General features: G+C 31.7%; 1 protein-coding gene across 1 annotated transcript; it reads right to left on the bottom strand.

Annotated features, from left to right (window-relative positions):
* Positions 1 to 437: 437 nt before the first annotated feature.
* Positions 438 to 15,136, bottom strand: LOC133323142 (syntaxin-binding protein 5; the record flags this gene model as incomplete). The annotated part of the gene is made up of 14 exons (XM_061532097.1): positions 14,981 to 15,136; positions 14,605 to 14,702; positions 14,346 to 14,534; positions 9,198 to 9,332; positions 9,059 to 9,122; positions 8,789 to 8,996; positions 8,644 to 8,719; positions 8,425 to 8,579; positions 8,136 to 8,317; positions 7,876 to 8,040; positions 7,508 to 7,816; positions 7,299 to 7,438; positions 6,408 to 6,585; positions 438 to 1,254 (listed from the first exon to the last, which is right to left on the bottom strand). Coding segments are annotated over exons 1-14 (2,839 nt in total), but the record flags the coding sequence as incomplete, so codon positions are not given.
* Between the last annotated feature and the right edge of the window lie 10,516 nt (positions 15,137 to 25,652).

Raw genomic sequence — 25,652 nt, 5'->3', positions numbered from 1 at the left:
GCGAGGATGATCTATTTGGCTTACGGATATATATTCTGGCAAACTCAGTTGCATCCCAGATATTTAGTTTTAATTAAAAACACATAATAACCCACCACATTCACAAAGTTTGGTTAAGGTTATGCTTACTCTCTGCATTGAGATCGTATTTGGTTTTATAATTACGCCACCATGCGAGTACATTTCAAAACAATGCAATAGATAAACGTGTTCATGAGAGCGTAAAAATCAACTTTTTACGACGAGTTCACCCACTAGGAGGATTGGATAGTTATAGATGTTTCGGTAAGTAGTGATCGTTCGTGCTTGTTTGGCGATGCCGCACATATACAGATATACACGCACACACACAAACACAAGTAGAAATTCTTGTTGCGATTGTAAGTTTTTTTGTTGGTGTTCGAGATAGTGGATGAGCAAAATGTTCATATACTTACGGGTTTTCTTGGTAACGGCGGTACCACTACCACTAGCGCCACCACCACTACCAAGCGACGGTGATGAATCATTACGATTTGTACGTAGGCGAGCTTCGCGCACCTGATACTTTATATTCGGAACTGAGAGCAAACGTTGATCGCGTTTCTCTTTGAGTTTTTGACGTGGTGGTCGGGTTGGCGGTGCCATATTTGCTGAATCGCCGCCTCCACTGCTTGTAATTGGCAAATTATTTGGCCTGGTATTTTGTTGGCCACCAGCATCGGCGTCATTGGCAAAATCTACACGCTTGCTGGGTAAAGGAGGTGGTGGTGACGTTTCACTGCTATTGGCCCTTTCGATTCCACCCACATTTGCACTCTCTGCTATAGCATCTGCCACTTCGGCCATACTATTCTCGGTCATGCTTTCTCTGCATTCCACACCCACTGCAATCGGATCCTTCGGTGGGGATTCATCGCTGTTTTCTGCCGAGCATTCAGTTTGTGTGTAAAAGACAGAGGAGCTCTTTGGCACCGCCGTTTCACTCTCATTGCTCATGTTCAGACCGATTTTCATATTGACTTTGGATAATTGACGTTTCAAATTGAATGTTTTCCAAGACATGGACTTGCGTCTGTCGGGAAGATCCTTGGGTGGAATTGACGCTTCGTCACGCATTGGACTCTTTGCAAACATTCCCGCACCACCAACGGCACCTTTTTCCTCCTCCGGCGAAGCAGGCCGAGATGATGGATTCGATTGTTCGGCATTCGATTCGTTTGCCTCAGCTATGTACTCAATAGATGGACTATCGGGGCTAGTGGTGTCGTGAAGCTAAATCGAGTTTCAATTATTGGACAAATTAAAATAGAGCACGTTCAAAATTGTTTCCCAAAACACACACACAGATACACATAAAGATATATAGAGATGTAGTAGTAGAACTAGTAGTAGTCACAGTTACACATAACTCCTTATTATTTAGTTGCTGTTCAACTTTAAATTAATTGGTTTTAGTTTGCCTAGGAAATGTTTATTTAGTTCATTCCCAAATGCATTTGAATGACTGTATCACAATAACCAACATACGAATCAATACGATTTGTTTTAATACAAAAACAACAAACGTATTTTAAGCTACAACATACTTGTTATCCTGTCTATTTGAGTTGAGTTCAATAGGTGTGTGTGTGTGTGTGATAATTCGTGGCCGACTGATGATATAATCTGGACAAAGTTGTAGACGGACAAGAAAAGATAATCAGATCGACACGTCAGCATAAGATCGTATTTTTTTCTAATGCGTCTGATTGACTCCTTTCATAGACCTTCGAGAGGGAAATTCATGATATGAAAATTAGCATCACATTCAAACGATATGTGAAGACGAGGCGGAAATATTAAGAGACATCGGTAGTTGGGAAGATATGCGATTGAAACTCTAACTTTCTTCTACCTCCATCCACGCCTTTGACAAAACAAAAAAAAAAACAGCTTTTTGTACTACCTTATTCGGATTAAAATTTTTCGAAATCCTTGAATTTTATGTTATATTTTATGCTATAAATGTGAGGAATATTTTTGTCTAATACGTTAACCCTCATTCGACTTCCTGATCTTGGTGGTCTTTTCTTCCCCCTTTTCCAGAAATGATTGAAAACTAATATAAAACGGTCAGAACTAATATACCAGGTCAGAATATTCTAAAAATATGTTCGCCATATAGTTTCCAAAATTTTTTTTTAACAAATTTTTCGAAGAGTGAAATATACTACGTCAATTACCTATACTAGAATTTGATGGATAACATTTTTGCCCTTTACACCATCTTTCTAAAACGACATCTAGAGGGAAAATAAGGTAAAAACTCGGAATAAGATCTGTTACAACCCTAAACTGCGTTTTCATATTTCTAAGATTTTTGACGTTTAGGTTGATTTTCGAGTTTTGGTCTATTCTGAGACTCGAACATTTTTGGAGAATACTCTGACTTGCTATAACCCCGTTTTAAATAAATGTTCAATCATTTCTGAAAAAGGAGACAGAAAAGATCCCTTCAATGAGTCGGTTAGCTCCCGACAAAAACTTTAAAAATGTCGTTTAACGCGTCTTCTATTTTTAGCCGCTCTATTATAATTTTTTGGAATTTCCCGATAATTATTTCTATTTTACACAGTGTTATGAATAACATTGAGCCAGACACTTAATTCTGAAGTCAATTTCCGCAGAATATTAATTGGTCTGAATGTGTCAAACATATTTTTAATTCATTTTTAATCGAACAAATTTAATTGGGATATCCAATTAAATTGGATTTTTTTTTCACTTCGAATTTGCACACACCTTATTTCATCAACCCAAATTGACAGTAGTTTATGCTAAAAAAAATTAAAACATTTGTCGTATTTAAATTAGTAGTGAGAGTGAATTGTTATTATCGTAAATATTATTGGGGAGTAAATATTTATTTAAACACTTTAGTTGGAATAATGAAAAACGTTCGCTCACACACTTAAACAAGACCAAATTACAAAATTATCTTCCGTGCACTAAATAATTAAAATAAGGATTTAGTTTTTTTTAATTTATTTTATTGTTGTGTTGCTGTTTTTGTTTTCGCATTTCCCTTTCTGTTAATATTTTATTGCCATGCTACGAAGCACCCATAGTTGGATGGATATTGGCATTGGTTTATTTTTGAATGCATATGGAATAATGTGTGAGTATTATACTTGTTGTTGTTGTTTGTTTTTAAAATATTATCCCAGTTGTTAATATCATTTAGTTTTTATGTAGTTATTGTGTTATACGTTAGATTGGATATATTTTTTGTGGCCTATAGAGGAAATGTGCGAAACATGAATTTCATAGAGAATTATGCCAATTATGTATTATTGGAAACATTGTTTTAAAATTTCCCTACATCGAAAATTTAGAATATAGAGAAAGAACGAAGAAAGATCTATTGTATCAGCATACAATAGGGTTTAAATAAAGAAATTCAATAAAATATTTGAACTACTAGACCAACTACCAATGATCAAAACAACAAATAAAGTTGAAGTAACAATCTGAACGAAGTCTTACACGACAATCTAATTGTCAATAGATATCGAAAAATTGAGGGAAATATTTTAGGAAACACTTATTATTAAGATAATACAAATTCGTACACTTCATCATAATTGTATAGATCTTCGGCATGTATTCACATACTTTCAAATTTTCAATTCAATGTTTCGTTATTTTCATATACGTTATAATGAATATAAAATTGTTATATACCAATTTGTGTGAATCAACTTTAATGTGATTTTTTTTTTATATTTTATAACGCTGGTATTTGAGATTAACAAATATTGTAATATTAAGTCAAGAATTTGAAATTTAGCGGTCTGTGGTTTAGCTTTTTGACTAATCGAAATATCCCATAGTTTTGTAGGTTAGGGACAGACAGTCATAATAACAACTTGCTAATTCTTCTACATATCAAATTTTTGTCATACAAATTCTGAACTCACTTAATTGCAGACGCAAAGTTTTTTTTTTATTATTTGTATAATTTTTATATATAACAATTTTAAAATTAAAAAAATAAGTGACGTTATAATTTGGTCATCCTATTAAAAAATTATATTCCCAAAAAAAATCCAATGTTTATTCAAATATTTCTTCTTAAATGCAATCTAAAAATTTACACATTGTTTCTGTAAATTTCGAAATGAGCAAATTCTAATGGATTTTCAACGAAACTCATGTTTTTTTTTTACTTTTGAGTGAGATATCATAATATCGAACTGGTCTGCGGTGCATTAGTACGAATATTTAAGATAGTTTATTTCCTTGATGATCTATCACGTAAAATGTTGCAGAAATTTATCGAACGACAGAGATTATTCTTCCTAAGATTCTAAGCAAGTAGCAGAAATGCTCTAAAGTACTTAAAAGCCATTAATAATATGTTTCTTAATTAATTAATTATTTTAGGGATTCAATTTAATCCTAACAAACACATTAAGCACTCTCTACCAATTGCATGTTGGCAGACTAGATTATTTAACACGATTAGAACATAATTATGTTTGCAATAATGAAAATGTGTTGAAATTTTCCAATACTGCGATATTTCACACTTTTAAATAGCATTTTATTATGAAAAAAAATATTAATGGAATCAATGAAAATGTACAAAATTGAAATTATATTAGAATTTTATAGATTTGTTCAAGCAGGTCAGACGTATGCTTTTTATTTGATGAGACAAATCTAATAAGTTTTTAAAATGACCCGCATGGAAAAATTCCAATATTAATATTGAGTTATTGCAAGACCCAAGAGTAAAGTAAACGAAAATTAAAAACTTCTGATTTGACATTGAAGACGAACGAGTAAAAATTTGGATTGATGTGAAATATAAGCGGAGCTTCTCTTTTACAATTCCGTAACAAATTTTTAAAATTTCGCTGTTTTCATCATTTATCTAAACCTAATTACTATCTCCATTGAAAGAAACTATCAATTCAATCCATTATAGAATAATAGACAAAAAAAATAGACAATAAGAGAGTAAACAGGTGGGTAATTGTTAGTAGTTCAAATAAATCAAATATCTATGTATGTATTTACATTTCCGTTTTCAGCTAGAGCCAAAAGAGTAAGTAGAAGTACATTACAAAAACATAGGTTTAATAGAGAAGTGAAGAAGTGTGAGGACAATAGTGAAGATAGACATTATAATAGAAGAGCAAAGATAATTTCACCGTGGTACAACAACAATATATTTGGTTAACTTATTTAAAGAGGTAGGCAATTCTTGTTTAATAGGATTTTTTTATAAAAATAATATGTATTATCTTCGGGTAGTATTTGTGCTTAAATGAAATCATGCTGTTCTTTGTTGTTGTTGGTTCACGAACAATTAAAACTAAAAGTATTACAAATATTAAAATAGGTGTGGGGGGTTCAAACAATTCTTAATCTATATTAATTATGCCCTCATCAAGATATTAATTATATTGGTATTTGGGAGAATGGAGAAAAGAGGTAATAGCTGCATTTGCCAATAAAACAGAGTTCAAATGCATTCTAACCACTTTTAAGTGGGCTTACTTCTTAGGGATTAGGCCACACGTACCATAACCTCACATTTAAATTCTTAAAAAACAAATGATGACAACATGCATCAGAGTTGTGTATGTGGGTGTGTACATTAAGATTGCATTATCGTTGGAAATGGGATTTATTGTATTTAAGCCACACTTAACACAGCGGCTAATATTAAGCAGGAGTCTATTTTGGGTTCATAAATATTGCAGCAAAGGGGTTGACAAATTTTAGTTTATTTTGCGGAAATAATTGGGATACATTTATTCTACATTTTGCAATCGTATATTTTGTTTCTCATGGAATTGGGGAACTATGCACTTCCACTTTACTTTGGATGAAAATATGGTATTGGAAAACAAAAAAAAAAAAGAATAAATAAGAACATAACATAAAAACATTCCAATCGGAAAGGAAGAAAGGTTCAAAAACAGAAATTAATTATTTCAAAACAAAAAATAAACTTTAGCAATGTACCAATACAATCTAAGTATCTACCAATTTCAATTGAATATGATTACTAAACAAACCAAATCATAGTGAAATACAAACAAAGGAGGAGATATATATGTAAGTAATTAATAACTAAAAATGTTAAATTGCACAAAGAAGCAAATTCAATAAACTAAAGTATTACAAATGCTTTTGTTTTTTTTCTGTTTAAATGCTGCCTTAAAAAACTACAGAATGCAATTTAGAATTTAGAAAATTTAATAGATATATATTATTGTATTGAAAAACAAAAAATAACATTTGAAGTAATAATAATAACAATAATAATAGTAGTTGTCGTAATTTTTTTTAGATATTAACAGCATCAATTTTACACAAAATACAAAATTTTATATTAAAATAAAAGGAACAAACAGATATTTCTGGCTTACCTGATCGGAGCTGGGCGAACGACTTTGATCATCTTTTGTTTCAATGCGTTTGGGACTTTTTGGAGTACGGGAATAGGGATCATGGGCGCCATACAGATCTGGACAAGCAATGCTCAGTAAGCAGACTTTTTGTATAATATCGATTATTACAAGCCCATATTCTGTACCATAAGCCATTCTGAAAAACAAATTAAAAATTACATAATTACAAATATAGTTGTATCTTGTACGATATAAGTTAGAACGGTTTTTTAAAAAAAAAAATTATGTCTTTGCTAATAATTTTGTTAATATTTTTTCAGTATCATAGCTTATATGCAATGTATATGTTTCCCTGAGGAAATTATTTTCAAATTATCTATTTATCTTGATTATTATTACCATTATGTTTGTTCTTGTAAGCCGTAACACTGTTATTGACTTTAAGAATACAATACCAGTTTGGTATTTTCTATGTAATGATAAGAGAACTATATCAAAGTGGGTTACAACTAATGGAGTACTAAACGGGGAAAAGTAGGAAATATGCCCAAAACAGTATAGCCTCCTCAGAGTAAAGAATATGTTTACAGCAACACTCTTAGTTCAACGTGCTCAGTCCCACTCAGAAAATAATTATTATTGGTAGAGGAAAAAGTTAGACTGTCAATAGTACTACAACGTGGAAGTTATGTGTGGGCGTAGGAAGGCTACACATTACTTCATTGACGTCCTTACACTACTTAATAAACGCTTAAGAAGGGAGATATCATTGTAAATCGAATAAACATTTAAAATGTTTACTTAAATCGTCATAGGGACCTACATTAAATATAACTAATTTGAAAAGAATCTCAATCTGCAAATATCAATTATTTGTTTGTTATTTTTATTCTGATAAAATATACTTACAATCCATATGCAGAACTGATACATAATGATGTCACTTGAACAGTTCTTTTGTTTGGACCAGTTGTCAGACAAACCAATTGTGACTGAAACCCAGGAGGTTTCCTTTGCGCTCCTGATTTAACACGCAATAGGTTATCCGTCTGCAAGAATTTTAATTAAAAAAATTATGTTATTATTAGACACTCTTAGCTGTAAAAAGTATTTATTACCTTATCGGATTCACTAGATTCTGTTTTTTGAACTTGATGTGGTATAAAATCACATTCCGGACTAGTGCCATAAATATCGTCAAAGTTTTCAAAGAGTATTGGAATCTCCAGAACCAGCACTTCTGAAGTCGTCTCAACTTTGCGAAATTTAAATAAAATAACTTGGCCCATAGCACCGGCCACACACAAACGCCTTGACACCGAACAAAGATGTATCAGTTGAATGGCCAGTGGATGTTCTGTACTGCTGTCTGTTTGCATGGATTTGGATTTTTCGAATATTTTCGCCGTTTTCAATTTATACAAAATCTAAACAAAATATTATTTTCTGAATATAATATTCACCAAAATGTGTTGTGAGCAAGTACCTGTAATGATCCCGCACCAGAATCCCAAAATTTCAAGGTGCCATCTTGATGGCCTGTTATGACTATTTCGGCATAACTACAAGACGCTGGCGACCACTCTCCACCTGATACAGGCCATTCCCTTTCGGAGAAACCAGTTTTTTTGGATGTCGTAGTGCGGCCAACCTAAAACACACACACATATGGATACATTAAAACGTTTAAACATTGACCACAAATCTCAAATTGTAACTATGCATTTCAATTGCAAGCCTACTAACAGAGTAAAAAGCAGGAACCAAATCCGAGGGGCAATCAGTTAAGTAAGTGCAATATGTAACAGGTGATTCGTGTAAGTCCATGGGATAAGGCGATTCGAAACATGGAAAACCGGGTGTAAGTAAGTCTATTAATACTAAATCATACTGCAGGAGTACTGCTATCGCATATGGTTCTTGTGTTTCTGTCGAAGCGGAAAAAGACAAACAAAGAAATTAACATATTTTCAACATTCATATAAACAGACTAGCAAAGGGAAGACTTGATGCCGCCTCCTCTACTAGAACTTACCACTCGTCCAAGGGTTTTCACAAAGAGTTATAAAATCAACAACAGCATGTTCCATTTCTAAAACGGTGGTGGTTTTCCCCACCATAACAGTGATACAATTCGATTTTGCTCCCTTCTCCGTTGACATACCACCCGAAAAAATCGTAAAGGTCTCTCTGCAAAAAAAAAACGTATATAATGTTCATTGTGAATGCAATGTACTATGTGATTATTTCTTACCCAGATTGAGAAGCTTTCAAATCAACTTTAAAAATGGGATTGCATTTTTCTATTGTACCCTCTCTTGACGTTTTGGCTAAATAAATAGAATAGAAACAAAAATAATTACAAATACACAAGCAATTTAAGAAGATCGTGCATATACCATGAGGATATACTAAAGATTGAGGTTTTGGGGTCGGCCTCATGGGCCATGAACATATGGAACCATCTTTATGCGAGGATACAAAATATTTTCCTTCATAATGCCATGCTATTGACTTGACTGGATCTGAAGAAGCCCATCGTATTTCGGCACATTTGCCCTTCAAATCCCATAGGACCAGCAAACCACATTCGTATGCAAGTAATAACTGAAAGAAGAGTTTAATTAAAACAATGTTTGGTATTTCACAAATAAGTTATGCCAACCGACCTTATTTGCATCTATTGGATTATCACATAATGCAATCACAGCACCAGGATGAGTAGCTCTACCCCTATATTGGCGAAAGACAATAAAATAAAATTAAAAATCACATTTTGTTGATCATTTTGTACAGCATGCCACTTACAATTCAATTGCTTTGTTCCAATTTATAACATAACCGCTAAGGGCAAATGTGTCGATATTGACCACATGAATGTTGCCTTTTTCTGTGCCGACATACAACCATTTGCTCGCCACCGCTAAGTGAATGCATGTTACTCTGTAAATAAGCAGATTGAAATATTATAAAATAATAAATAAAAAAATGAAATAATTTCAACATATATAATGATTTTTTTGTTATATTCTCTAGTACTCAGCCATGGTATAATAATAGAAGGTAACAGCAAGTGTTGTTGTACAAAAAACGATACAACATCCACATGGAAATTTGTTGTTGTAAGTTCTACTAGCGTCAACTCATTTGACAGAAAAATGTAAACAAACAAACAAATTATCATCAAATTATTTTTATTTTGAAAATGAAATATTTTCGAATCCTCAAAATAAAAATTGAAAAACATGAATGAAAATGTATCAAACTTATATTTCTATCGCTTCCACATCTTTCCTATAATTGAGCCATTGCCATATATATGTGTAACACATATGAAAATGCTGGGAATAGCGAGTTATTCCTTGAAGAAAGATTTGCTTCCTCAAACTTTCCCAGCAGGCAGATTGAGTAAATTGAATACAAGAGCACATTTAATAAAGAACAATTTCAAATTGTATGCGTTCCCAATTTTCCTCTTGGGTGATTTTTAAAAACATAATTTGTCAAATTCATATTGACACTAGTATTACGTTGGAATCAAATCAGCTGGGATTTGCTGTTACCTTTTATAATTGTACCATGGTACCCAGCTAACAATTTGTTCCAAGTTCTTTTCGAATCGGAAAGAACATTTGAGTTTCTTGAATTCTATACAAATTCGTAAAGAAACTCGGGCAAAATAAAAGGGAAATTTTAAGGAAACTTCTTCCGATTTTTTCCACAATTTCGGACAAAACTCTGAAGGAACATTCGAACATAGGAAGGTTTTCGGATACTTTCTCAGAAATTCTAAAAAATAGGAATATTATTGGCTGATTGATAAAATTTTCGAAAATTATTGGATGTTTTATTCTAAAAAAAACATCCATTTTATTTTTAGAAGAAAGAAGTATACATTTATTTGCAATAATTGTATTTAAGTGTCAGCTTCTATTCTTTTTTTCCCCTTCATTAATAGAAGAGGGAAATTGGACATTAGGGATGGGGGCTTCTCTTTATTCTTCCAATTGATTAATTTGCCGGGGAAAGTTTAACACATCTGTTTCGGATTCCATATAAAAATCCGCTTGATAGTCGGTACTTTGAAGGTGTTTCAAATTTCATATTGAAATTGCTATAATTAGGATTTTGGGGTTTTAGGTTATAAAAGGCTGTCTTCCATTTTATTATCAAACTATAATGATCTTCTTTATCATTTACTATATTTATAATAAAATATTATGTCATGGTACAATTATACAAGGTAACTACAAAACCACACAAATACAATTCAACAACAACCACATAGAAAATTGTTATTGTATGTAACACTAGTGCTAGTTTGATATGTCGAAAAATGTAAACAAAACATTCGAAACATGGTCCAAATATCTGGTCATCCAAAAGGCGAATTCGTTAAAAAGTTCAACACTGCACCTACATCTATTGTCAAAAGTTGTACTTGGAACGTATTTGGAAATTATTTTCTATTTTCCACATTTTTAAGCGCGCACAACACGAATTGGTCACCACACACTATTTTCGTAAATATTTCGATTGTTTTTTCCAAGATTGGAAATATATTTTTCATATTTTAACAAATTTATTTTTGAATAGAAAATCAGTTTCAACATTTTTTATTGGAATTCAAATCAAAGCAACATAGTTTGATAAAATATCATGGTATAATAATAGAAGGTAACAGCAAGTGTTGATATACAAAAAACGATGCAACAACCACATGGAAATTTGTTGTTGTAATTTCTACTAGTGTCAACTCATTTGACAGAAAAATGTAAACAAACAAACAAATTATCATCAAATTATTTTTATTTTAAAAATGAAATTTGTTCGAATCCTCAAAATAAAAATTGAAAAACATGAATGAAAATCTATCAAATTTATATTTCTATCGCTTCCACATCTTTCCTATAATTGAGTCATTGCCATATATATTCCTTGAAGAATGATTTGCTTCCTCAAACTTTCCCAGGAGTAAATTGAATACAGGAGCACATTTAATAAAGAACAATTTCAAATTGTATGCGTTCCCAATTTTCCTGTTGGGTGATTTTTAAAAACATAATTTGTCAAATTCATATTGACACTAGTATTACGTTGGAATTAAATCAGCTGGGATTTGCTGTTACCTTTTATAATTGTACCATGATAAAATATGTAGATATCAGCTAGCTGTCCTTACTGGATGACCTATAGACCTTGATCAATAAATTTGATTTTATTTCAAAATACATTATTTTTGAATTTTCAGAATAAAATTGAAAAACATGAATGAAAATATTGTAAATTTATAATTCTATCGCTTCCAGATCTTTCCTCCAATTGAGTCATTGCCATATGTAGAGGTAACTTATACAAAAGCGCGAAAGATAGAAAGAGGGATTTGCTGCTTCAAATATTCCCATTAGGAAATTGAAGTTAATTGAAAACCAAAGGGCAACGAACTTCTGTTGCGATTTCTTTGATTGGAAAATTTATAATTGTTAATAGTACTCTTTTAAATTAAGGGTCGTACCTAAATTCATGCGTATGCGTACGAATTTATTCACCTCAAAAGTTAATTACATGTATTTCAATGAATATTACCCAAATACGCATTGCGTATAAAAATATAAAGTTCAAAATTTTCAACATTGACAATGCGTATTTTGGAAATTTTGTTTTTTTTTATTGAATTCTAGTCATTAAAAATTTTGTTTTTCTATAAATGTAAACATTTTTCGATCAATTAAAAAAAATTTTGTCATCCATTTTCGCCGTTTTCAATTGGCGCAGAAGCAAATAAAGTCCTTGCGGATTTGGGTGAGTATTTTTGTACGGAGCGCAATAAGTTAGGTACGACCCTAATATAATTGAAATGCCCATGCCAATTCATGATTGTAAAACCAGTTCAGAAAAAAATTAAACGCCAATACTATATTTTTCCATCGTCTACAAATTTGGGAATATAGGAAAAATAAATATTTAACATTTCACAAAATGGTGTTGTATTTTTTTCTGGTTCCCTCAAATTGTGTTATCGTATTTCTTTTTTCAAATATAATGTGTACAAAATTTTCCTATTGGGTCGTTCTACATAAATCAAAAATGTCATATCGAACTTGACACGAGTATTACGATAGAATTAAATCAGCTGAGCATTGCAGTTACGTTGTATAATTGTACCATGGTTTATTATTTAATTTGTTTATCACATTTTTAATTGTTAGCTGGGTAGCATCTTGGCAAAATAATATATTATACAAAAAAATTTAAATTATTTATAAAATATTAATATAATTTATTAAGTAGTCCGGCATCTTTCTCAAAATGTGTCCTAATTGTATCTGAGGGGGATTTTCAGATAATATTGTGGAGAGAGGTTGGTCTATATTCGTAAATAGGTCGAATAGTAGGTATGTGTTTCTTCTGTTAATAAGTGAGGTTATTGGACGTGATAATGTTTCAGATTTTTGTGCGGAAATGTTGTTAGGACGGTAGCCTTCAGTTTTCAATTTTGTAAATCACATTATCCCCAAACGAACTGAAACCCTATACATCACATATCTTTGGATAAATTGATTGGAAGCAATTCCTTAATATTTCTTAAAACAATCAGGGTGAAAACCTAAAGCTTCTAATCATAATCCACAACGTAATATCTTAAATTTTCCTTTTTTTGTTTGCAAATCAAAAATATAATATGTCATATCGTATGACGCCAGTCACTTAGCTTAAATAGGTGAAACATGTGCAGAAATTGGAACACATTTGTAGAACGCAACACCGCACATGTTTACGCCCCAAAACCCAGTAAACACTTAAGAAACTCTGGGCAGTTTATTATTTCTTGTCGTTTATTTATTTACAAGTTGCCATGCAAACAAACCCTCCCAAAATATTATCATAATTCGAGTTTTACGTCCTAGCTTATTATCGCAAAATATAGCAATTAACATCTAATATGACGTCGAAATGACGTTTTCAAAGAACAAATATATGCTTAAGCATGTTAAGGCTATGGTGCTTGCTATTGGCCGGATGATTACGGCCTTTTTCACTTTTATATCAAATATTTGTTTATGAGCCGCTTAATTCCTACCGCCTATAGGTCATTAATATGTAATTACGTCTAATCTTCAGGTCAGTACTTGTCCAAAAAAAAAAAATAGCGAACACCGAATATTAATTATATCACAAAGTCTTACATAACTGAAATAATACGACACTTGTTGGAAAGTTAATATTTAAGCAACCATAAGATATAATTAGCTATATTTGCCCTTGTTGTTTGTATTTATAATGGAAAGTGCTAAATGGGGGCAACATTTCGTCTCTTTGGGAAATATTTCTGTTGTACTAGGACTTTTAGAACATTTTTTGAGGATTTTTATAAATGGTTCAATTGTGATTTTTTTGAAGAAAAACATTTACTTTTTGATGCCTTAAAATAAGAACTCAAAATCGTTGTTCCCTTTAAAAATTGTGCTTAGGGAATATTAACGTTCATGTCATGCTACATAAGAATTAATTTTATTTTTTTGTTTTTGGAAAAAAGTGAGGCTGAATCCCAGTTTGTTGTTTTTATATTTTTTTTTATTATTTTATTATAATAATAAATATAAATATTTTTTTTAATATAAATATTAGTCGTTTATTTTGAAAGTGGTTTAAGTCCATTTTAGTTTATAAAAAGTTTACAAAACATATTACGCAATATATTCTATTATGTTTACAGGCATAAAGCACAAACAAAATTAATACCAATACCATTTGAACAAATCAAACACAAACGTTTAAATATCTCAATATAAGAAAAAAATGGACTTAAACCACTTTCAAAAGTTTATTTCAAAAAATTAACGACTCATATATATATATATATATTTGTGTGTTGGAGATATTGCAATTTCAATACCAACACACAAGGAAAATAAATGTAAATGTATGGAAATTTAGTTTTAAAAACTAACTCACCTTTCTCGTTGAAATTTTAAACTTTGTATGACTTGAGGTACTTTTTGGCGTATATTCCACAAATGGATTGTGTCATCAGCGGTTACAGTTACCAATTTGCCATCATTGACTATAAATTCGGCTAAAATTACGGGACAAGCAGATTCGCCTTCATGACTGACATGAGTGTCCACACCAGGACGACCCAATCTTGGGAAATAATATTAAAAGAAACATACATATGTCAACGAAATGAAAATAAAAATTCCAATTTACATACAATCTGAGACTGCCCGATTTATCGCCAATAACTAACAGCCGTTGTACTGGATCAAATGCAAATGCCGTTGGGGAATAGGGGAATCCATGACGAAATGTCTTCAATGTTGACAGGTTTAAAAGAAAATTAATTTGAATTATATACATATATTATATATTTTAAATAAAATATATAAAATAATTAGAGCAGAAATCGTTGTTAGTCTTAAAATCGGCCATAGCCGCGTGTGTCTTATGATAGCCTATTAAATAAACACTACCAAATAAAACAAACGCCAACTATAGCCAATTCGATTGAATTATGATTTTGGTTTTTTTTCTTCAAGTTCACTTTCAAACAGACACATTTTGAATTTCAAAAAAAAAAAAACTCCTACCTTCTTAACTGCAAAATGGTCAGGTCGCAGTGTTTCATGTATCTCCTGTTCTTGTCGTGCAGTTTGTGGCTGAACCGTATTTCGAAATCCATCAAGAACACCTCTAAATGTGAACTTTTTCATTTTTTACATATAGAATGTTGTTGTAGAAAATATGCTGTTGTGTACAGGAATTTATTGTTGGTTGGTTGTTTTTGTTTCTTCTTTATTTTGATTGTAAGTTTGTCACCAATCTTACAAATAATCCATTTGCCCCTAAAATACATAACAAAGAAGAAATGTTAATTATAATATTATAATATATGTTTATAATATTGTAATATATTGATAAAAATAATTAAACAAATAAAGATATAAATTGCATTCGAAGTCTGTGACGTATTTTTCCGATTATTTCCGACTAATCTGCACAGACTCTGAAGGGGAATTTAATTGTGTGTAGATTTTCGTTATTGTCTACCGTTTCTCCAATTATTTTCCGAGTAATCTACACATATTTGTAATTCGATTTTTTCCTTCTGTTTAGTTGTTGACAAGCAGTAAAAGGGACAATTTAAAAATGTGATTTGGAAAAGAAAAAAAAATTTTAAAGGGAAATAAGCATAATATATTATAAATATAATGAATTGAAACTTAAGAAAATCAAGTCAAAATATAATTAAATGCAATCCCAAAATATCTAATTGTGAAATACTACAACAAACTTCAAAATAATGATAATCAGGCGGAACTTTTATATGGAGTCTATGTGAAAACTTAAACAAATGTATTAAACTTTTCGCAAGGAATTTATTAATGAGGAAAAGATATAGAAGCACCCATCCCTAATATCCAAATGCCACCTTCTATTAATTAAGGGGAAGAAAGAATAGAAGCTTGTACTGAAATAATTTAAATTTTAAATTAACAAAGAAATGCCAATATTAATTCTAAAAAAATTGATTATTTTTTCGAATAAAATTCAATCTAATTATTTTTCTGAATTTGGTATCAAACATCCGATAAATTTCCGAATTTCGAATAAAACAGCCGTTTATTTTCCAGATTTGTTTTTAGAATTTCCTATTTTCGAATGTCCCTTCAGAGTTTTCCGAAATTATGCGGAAAATCGATAAGAATTTATCAATGAGGAGAAGAAATAGTACACCCATCCCTAATGTCTAAAAGCCGCCTGCTTTTGGTCAAGGGGAAGAACAAATAGAAATAATAATACTGAAATAATTTAAATTATAAATCTACAAATAAATGTCAATATTAATTCTAAAATAAATTTAATTATTTTTTCGAATAAAATTCAATGCAATTATTTTCCGAATTTCGTATCAAACATCCGATACATTTCCGAATTTCGAATAAAAACACGATTATTTTCCGAATTTCTAAAAGTGTTCGAAGACGAATATTTCTTCGGATTTTTTCGACAAAACTTTTCCTATTCTTGCCGAAATAACAACAAAGTTGTGTGAATGTGCCCACGAAGGTGAATCAAAATCGGGAACTTTTGCAGAGTATCGTTCCGAATTAAAAAAATGTATATATATAAAAAATGTATATATATAAAAAATGTATATATATATAAAAAATGTATATATATAAAAAATGTATATATATAAAAAATGTATATATATAACTACAATCAATCAGATGTTGGCATATCTGGTTACCATTTTAAATCGGCCAAATTATGGCTAGTAGAAGACAGAAAAAAATATTCGGACTCTCTAAAATTTTTCTAAGTTCCAATTTAGATTAGGCGAGTTTACTTGCGGCAAGTCTTTGTTTGTAGGAGAGAGGGGCAAGGGGTACAGAATTGAAAATTGCTCGTACCAACAATTTTCTGGCAATTCGTTTTGTGTATTTCGTATTTGTTGACATTTTATATATATTTAAATGTGAAAGAACAACAAATAAAAAAATATTTTGGAAACCGAATTGCCTTGTATAGACGCATGGAGCAAGTTCAAAAGAGAACGATAAAAATTGCCGCAAGTAAACTCGCCTAATATAAATCAGGACTAAGTTTATATGCTGTTGATTTTAAATATTGTAAACAACTGTAGGCCTATTCTGTAACTTTTTGACAACATTCGATATTGTTTATTTTACAACAATTTCATTTGTTTGTTTTGTTGTTTTTACAATAAGAAAAGAAAATTAAACAATATCGAATCGAACTTTTAACAAGTTACAGAATAGGCCCTCTGGTGTGTTTCGGAATCTGCAAGAATGTTCTAAATTTAGAATGTTATACTAGTTTTTGTGAATTTTTGCCGAGGGCTCTGTCATTTGATTTTTTCCCCGAATTCTCTAACATTTTTTTATTTCGATTATTTTCGAGTAATCTGCACTCTGAAGGGTGCAGAAAAAAATACAATTTAGCAGATAGTTAACTTTCCATTCCATCGATACTGTCTACCATTTATTCTGATTATTTTCTGAGTTATCTTCACATACTTTAAATTGAAAGTTTGTTTTGTTGTAAAAAAAGAAACAAAAAAACAAAAACGAACGAATTTCGTATCAAACACCCGATAATTTTCCCAAATTCGAACGCTGTCCTATTATCTCGAACGTTACTTTAGAGTTTAAAAATTGTGCAGAAAATCGAAAATTCCTTTAAAATTACCCTTTTTCACTAATTTTTTACGAATTTTTCAGTTGTTCTCATTTTGTTTATAAAATCATTTCGCAAACTTTATGTCTGAAGGTATTAAATTTCCTACAAACGCTTGAAATTTAATGAATACATGCCACCATTGAACTTAACAAAAAAACGTAAGAGCATTAGAGTCAAATTTTTAATAATTTTCCAGCTTCTCTATTAGATATTTTTACACACATTTTATGTTCGAAGATTTCCCACAAAGTTCTAGCTCGGAATGCATGTGAATATTTTATTATTTACTGGTTACATGGCATAGACACAAAACAAGAAATTACCCAGAGGATACGGAATATTAAATTAATGTTTATGACCCAGTCGTAAGTTGATTTTAAGTACTTGGTGGCCGTAGGATGCCTGCAAGTGGTCTATTATGGGGTCCTTCTTGCATACTTTGCAACAACAACAATAAGTTATGAACATGCTACACCTACTCTACAAAATGGTCTAATCACTAAATACTTAAAATACTTTGTAGGGAATTGTTGTTGGATTGTAAAATTATTAAAAAAAGGAAATTTCGAATTACTCGAAAAAAAGTGAAAACTGCATTTACAAACACATTAACATTAATTGCAAATTGTAGCTTAAACGGGGCATTTACATTACAATATTTTACCGGGTTAACTCACTTTATGAGGATTTATTTGACATATATAGCTAATGGAATTGAAAATTGAAACCAACTGGATTAATGAAATCCGGTACATTGTAAACATAATGTTAGAATAATGTTTTCATTTTTCGTTTAAATTAGCATGTCTATTAAATCCCACAATAACAAATTCCACACAAAAATAATTGGTTCGTTGTTTTATTAATTCGATTTACTTAGACAGCGTGGCAAAACAAAATCCCTGCCATAATTAAAATGATGAATTAATGATTGCACCAACAGTGTTTTATTCTAAAGGCGGCCAGACTATGGTCGACTCTATACTCCACACCCAAGGGATGGATTAAATGGGAAATGAAATAAAAAATGAATAACAATATAAAACACACATTTTCCATGGTGATGGCGAAGAGATATAACAAAACAAATGCCCAAATCAAATTATTTTAATTTATGTATGGCTATTTAGCTACCAACAACACCAACCGCACCTATGCTGTTCGTATGTATATAAAGTTGAAAAAAGAAAATCATGCCAGGTTCATCAGAAAAGCTATGGCGGCAGCTAATAAAAAATTACATGGAAGGTTCATTAGGTAGATGGGAGCAGGTTTAGGTGAGAAAGAAAATCTATAAATGCCATCTTTATTAACTCAATTTCCAGCTGTGATTCTTTTTAATCACAATTCCCAATTTACCAATTAAAGGCGTGTGAGTGTGAATACATTTGCAAATACACCTGCGTTTCCACATTGTACCATGTGTCTTTATTTCGCAACCATGGTGGTGTAATCACGTGTATATATATATATATAAACTGAGCGTTTTTATATTTTGAATGACATATATATATATATACTTTGAATTTTAATGAACAATTTTCGTCGTATTTAGAAAATATTACTGAAAAACATGTAAAAAATGTCAGTTGGTGTTGCCGACAGATATATAGTCTTAGCCCATGGATTGCGAAGGTCTTCGGAATTATACACAGGTTTTTTATTCGCTTTATATAAAGTATATGTTTTTATGTTTAAACTCTCAAATTAAATTTACAAGTTTATAAAATATTGACCCTTTATGAGGGAGGTACCAGAAGGACGGGTCCAAGCTTATAACTTGATCTAGGCTTGGCAGTGATATTAGGTTGTACAATGCTTGTTTCAAATCGTATAGTCCGTTCGAATGATATTGAATTTTGTTTTTGCAAAATAGTCAGGCTGAATCCCAGTTTGTTGTTTTTATAAAAAAAACAACTATTTATTAGTGGGGAATGTATGTTTGTAAATGCCTTGTTAACCTCGAAGTGAGGCTCCAGCGAAATTCTCATGCAGTTTATGTCGTTGGTCAGCTAAGTACTTCGCTTTGTTACAAGAGACATTTGGGTATGAAAGGTTTTTTGTATAGAAGCAATAACTTCTGGGGAGAATATCCCAACAAAAAACTAAGGGAACTGATGAGGATCAGTGGCGTGGTCCGAAACTATAGTCTTCCCTGCCTTACCCCTCGGCAAGCAATGCCATACATTCCTCACTAATAAAAAGTTGTTGTTTTTTATAAAAACAACAAACTGGGATTCAGCCTGACAATTTTGCAAAAACAAAATACAAATGGTATCCAAAATAAACCACCAACACTACTGATATTGAATTTATAAATATTGAAAATGTTGACCACTTGTGGGGGAGATACTAGAAGGAATGGACCAATGGGTCACATATTCGGACTTGATTTTGGCTATATTAAGATAATAGGTTGTGCAAAGTTTGATCGAAATCGGACATTCATTTCGCCTGATATTAGATTTGTAAATATTGCAAATTTGACCCTTTGTGGTGGAGGTACCAGAGGGAGTGGACAAATGGGTCCCATCTTCGGACTTGATCTAGATTTGGTGAAGATAATTGGCTGTACATACTTCATATATATATATATATATATATATAAAAATTCTTCAGCAAAATGTTGACCATTTTGTGGAGGAGGTACCAGAAGTAGTGGACAAATCTTCGGACTTGATCTAAGTTAGGCTGAACAAAGTTTGATTCAAATCGGATAGTCCATTCGCCTAATATTGAATTTATAAACATTTATACCAAAAGAAGTGGACAAATGGTTCCCATCTTCGGACTTGATTTTAGCTAAGGATAATAAGCTGTACAAACTTTGGTTCAAATCGAATATAACGTTCGCATGATCCCCATTTTCGGAATTTAGTTCGGAAGAAATATTATGATGTTCAAAGTTTGGATGAAACCGGTTACCCCTTCGAGAGATATCATGCCCACCAGCCGGCCAGACGGATGAACATTTGTAAATCAACTTCAAATTGTCTGAAAGAGATTTGGTCCAAAGAAATATGGGGTTTAAAACCAATATTTCGATAAGGCTCATTTTTGTCGTATCAAAGTGTTTATACTCTCATTAGACAAAAGGCTGAGGTTATTCACATATTTTAATTATTAATTTTCCAAATCGAAATTAAATTTGAACAAACATTTCAATGTCACGAACGAAATATATTCATTAATATCCATATACAGTATAAACTTTATAATCCGGACCTCGACAATCCGGATTATTCGGTAATCCGGACTGCATTTCACAACCCATTGCGTATCCTATAATCCGTATTGATTGACCTATTTGACTCAAAAATCCGGATTGTAAAGATACGTTACTTTTTATTTTAATAAAAAATCGTTGCAAATTTAATTGAAAGTGGTACCTATTATATTCAAAGTTCATATTTTTGAAATTAATAATTTTCATTTTTAATAAAAATATAAAAATAATTAAATTATCACCAAATTAATATAAATTGAAACCAATTAATAAAACTCGATAATCCGGAAATCTCGGTATTCCGGATTGGGGTCTGCAATCAATTATCCGGATTAGCGAGTTTTTACTGTACTAGGAAAAACAAACAAAAAACAGACTCTTAATTATAAACAGATTGACTATATCATACCAACAAAATAAGTTATGACAAGTGTCATCTTCAGTTCTACATTCTATATGAAATACTCAAATTATTTTGAAAATTGCATGTCAATGCAAATAGCCTTCTTGACGTTTAATCAAAAAATTACAACAAGGCCAGCCTACCTACCACCCCCCTTATTCATTCACTTATCAAATCGAATAAAACGAATTTAATTTTTTAACGAATACAATAAGTAGAGCCGAAACGAAATATACTTGTTGTTTTGTACACTTTGCATACAATAGAAAACACACACATTTACACACACACACCCACGCTTCGTATACACACATACACCTATACGCATACACTTTTTGTCATTAATGCCGTTGCCATTGATGGCGTTTGTATTAGTATCGATGTTGTTGTTGTTGCTAATGTTATTGCAGTTGTTTAAATTTTAATCGATTTTTCACAAGTGGAAATCAGCAAAGAAACCCCCTGTTCAGTGACACATGCAACAGCCGCAGCAAAATCCATAGCTGGAGGAGGATGTCTATCAAACAAAAACGAACGAACGAACGAACGAAAAAAACAACAACTAAACACTAACAAACATGTGAACATGCCCCTTCAATGTGAGAGAATATAAGTGTGTATATCCGCCCATGGCCTCGTATGTATTAAAGGTGTAACATGGTTGAATGGTCGGTCGTTCTTCGTTCGCTCGCTCGGTCGTTCGTTCGTTGTGTCGTATACGTTATACAAACAAGTGAATTCACAGTGCGAATACGTATCGTTCACTGTTGTATACATGAATGTTCGCTCTGGGCATATGTGAGGTTTGTACAAAAAATTTACGATGTTAGATTTGCATGTATAATGGCAATATAAACACTCACTCAAGCCAAAAAAAAAATAAAAAATCACCAACACACACTCACAGCTGCACACAGACGTGTATACTTAAACCCATATTACGTGAATGTGATTAAAACCAGGCATATTTAGGCTGCATAGAAAACAAAAATCTTTGTCGGAATACCATTTGCGAACGCCATCAAATCCAACAGCCAACCATCCAACCAGCAGTAGGAGAGAATTTTGCCTTAGGACAAAAACTGATGTACATTCCGCAGTTCTTAAAGGATTTGAGTGTTTCTTTTCTTTTACCAAACGTCGTCTATGTATGTAAGCTTGAATGGTCGGATGGAAAATAAAATGAAAAGAAAATTACACTCTCTTACATATGTGCCACAAGTGTGTGGTGATGGTGGTGGTGCCACCACCACAACCAGACATCTATACTCAAATGTAAGTGTTGGTAGTTTGTCTTTTGTTGCTTTTTTCATAATTTAATATAGAATTGGGTACAAAAGAGTTGTTGTTGATGTTGTTCTTGCCTTTCAACATCTCAAGCAAGATGAATACAATATGTATGTAAATGGTCTTTGAAACCCCTTTTCGGTTTTGTTTTTGTCAATGCTGCTACCCAAAACAATGTTGAAAAGCCTCAACACTGTCGATTTGCCATGAATCACAAAATCATGGTCACACACAGCCCCACTCACTCACGCACACACATACACAAAGGTATTATGCTCACTCACGTATCGTTCAAAGGATTAAACAACAAAAGCTTTAATCTGAATGTTTAATAAAATGTATAAAAATTATGGCATACCATGGCCCATAAAAATGAATCCCAGTTTGGTAATTTGAATGTAAGCAAAAAACATTTTATATCCTTGTAGCCTAGCTAGGCTAGGATGTACATACCACATATAATCCTTTGAAGAGGACAAATAATAATTTTCTTTTTTTTTTTGCAAAAAAATGTATGTCCTTAGAATTTAATGCGTCATAGTTGATGAGGGACAAGATATTTTACCTAAATTCGGAAACGAAGAGAACCTTAAGGGATGTTTTAAAGAACACACAAAATTGTCCGTTCAAGAACTATATGGAAAAAATCGATCCGTTGTATTAGGGTATTGGTCATTTGATGGAAGTAAATAAGTGGCAGCGAAATTCAAAATACTAGTCGTTGTGGTGAAACCAATAACGATTTATCGAATTCTAAAGTTTTATCACATTTTTTTTAATTTTTGCCTTTGCCAAAGGAGTACAACATAATATAGTACTATAGTGTACTCTTTTTGAAAATATTAATTTTATTAACACAAGTTAGTTGCAGCAATTTTATGAAATTATATTGGGCCATTCTCGCGAAACTGTTCTAAACGACATCTTTTTTTCGATTTTGGTATTTGGAAATGTTATTTTTTATTCTATCATTAACATATTACCACGAGATTTTCGGATGTTGCTAATATACCTGAGGTGAGCTAATTCGACTCAAAAATGAAATTGATACATTTTGTTAAGAAATTTATTCAAAATCAATTAAATAAAATATTTAAAGGTTTGTTCATATGCGGGCCTGTTCTGGCCTTCTCACAAACAGTAAAAGTGAATCGAACACAACCTTCAGTATTTAATAACTATATATTAAATAACTATAAATTATATTTTATCTTGCACTTCAAATGAAATACAACTTTGAATTTAAAAATCCCAAAAACATGGGTTTAGAACTTGTTCATATTTGGACCAACAATATAGGAGAATTTTCCAAATTCTTTTAAAATTCCATTGAAAAAACATAGGTTAAGGAAAATTTGCTGATTCGAAATCTGTTGCCGTTCACCAATTCGGATGCTGCGCACAAAAGTTATAGCGGTTTTCAATCTTGTATTTCAAATATTAATTATATAAATTCTTATTTGTTGTAATTCGCAAATTTCTTCTGAAACGCATTTGTTTTCTTCGCATACGTGATAAATCACATGGAAATACGAATTAATATTCGCGAAAAAAAAAACAAATAAAAGCATCAAGAAATTTGAAAATAAAATAACAAATGACACAATGTTCATAAGATGTTTATGCGCATCAGATTTCAATAATCTCCTATGAAAATACACAAAAGTATACCAATTTTAAAAGGATTGGTTAAGAACCGCGGATGTGTCGCCACAATAGATTTTGGATAAAATACGCATATTATTCTCGTATCGATGTATTTTTGATCTATTTTCACATAAATTTGCGTAAATTCTTATACAATCATGGATGTGTGTGAAAACAATTCGAAGATAAACGTGATTTCATACGCGAATTTGTCAAAATACGTTTTTGCAGTTTTTCCTACATTCATGTTACCTATATCAGCCGTTTTATTTGGCGGAATTGAACATGACTGGGCTCATGGTAGATTCGGCACGCAAAAAACTAAAATCACGCGGGTTTCTACGGCATTTCAGTGGACCTTAATAAATTGAGACTCAAAAATACATTTTTAATACAAATTGTATGCACCAAATTTTCGTCCTTAGAATCCAATTGCAAAATCATGAGTTCTACAATGCTATAATTAGTTTAGCTCATTATCTGGTTGAGCGTGCTAATTATAAGAGAAATTAAAAAAACACTAAAAATCGGGCTTCAAAATGTCAGCATCCGTTTTGGGTACATGCAGTGGTTATATAGAAAAATCATACATTAGAACCATATTGTCATTGGGGTATTCTTCAACATAGTCACTGATCACACGTGCTTCAACACATTTCACACATATTTAAATTACCACCATCACAGCTCCCACACAACTTATTATTTATTACTGATATTATGAGATTTTGACAAAAAAACTTCATTTTATAGAAATGCATTTAAATTATATGCAATACGTTCATATTTCGCGAGTTATGAGTTTGCAAACCTCAGATTCAAGGAATTTAAAACTTTTTTGAATATTTCCATATATAGATTTTATCCGAAAGCAAAAATTGTAGATTATGTAAAGGGGTAAAACGTTTCTAAAGCAGCAAAATCAATATTTCGTAGTAGTTCACGTAATACGCAAATCGAAAAAAAAAACTTTAACGCCTGACGGATTTTCTCGATTCTCATTGCAAGTCTCAGTGACAGTGGGGACTCTGTGTAGAAAACGCTATATTGCGCACAAACTAAAATGGATGCAGCATGGAGACCCACATCAATTGAATGGTCTCGAAACGTACTTTCAGAATATATACACCTTATGGCGAAGAACAAACTTTGCTAAACGGATTTTCTGTGTAGAAAACGCCAAGTTGCGCAAAAATTAAAATGGATGCAGTATGGAGACCCACATCAATTGAAAGGTCTCGAAATGAACTTTCAGAATATAAACACCTTATGCCTTCGCCTAACGGATTTTTTCGATTTTCATTGCAAGTCTCAGGACTCTGTGTAGAAAACGCCATGATGCATTTTGAAATGCATCTAAATCGCGACATCCTCAAAATTATTTGATGCGAATGCCGTTTGCACGAAGTGTTGAAGTTTATCTTCCAATCCATGTATACGAAATTTCATTCTTAAAAACCGTTGGAACCTAGCCAATCCCATTAGGTTTCTG

Source organism: Musca vetustissima, unplaced genomic scaffold (genome assembly GCF_032173495.1).
Source record: "Musca vetustissima isolate MV318-11 ecotype Yass unplaced genomic scaffold, APGP_CSIRO_Mvet_v1 utg2475, whole genome shotgun sequence".
In the NCBI taxonomy this organism is placed as follows: Eukaryota; Metazoa; Arthropoda; class Insecta; order Diptera; family Muscidae; genus Musca; species Musca vetustissima.
The sequence above is the reverse complement of the archived record's forward strand: the minus strand, read 5'-3'. Positions and strand labels throughout refer to the sequence as shown.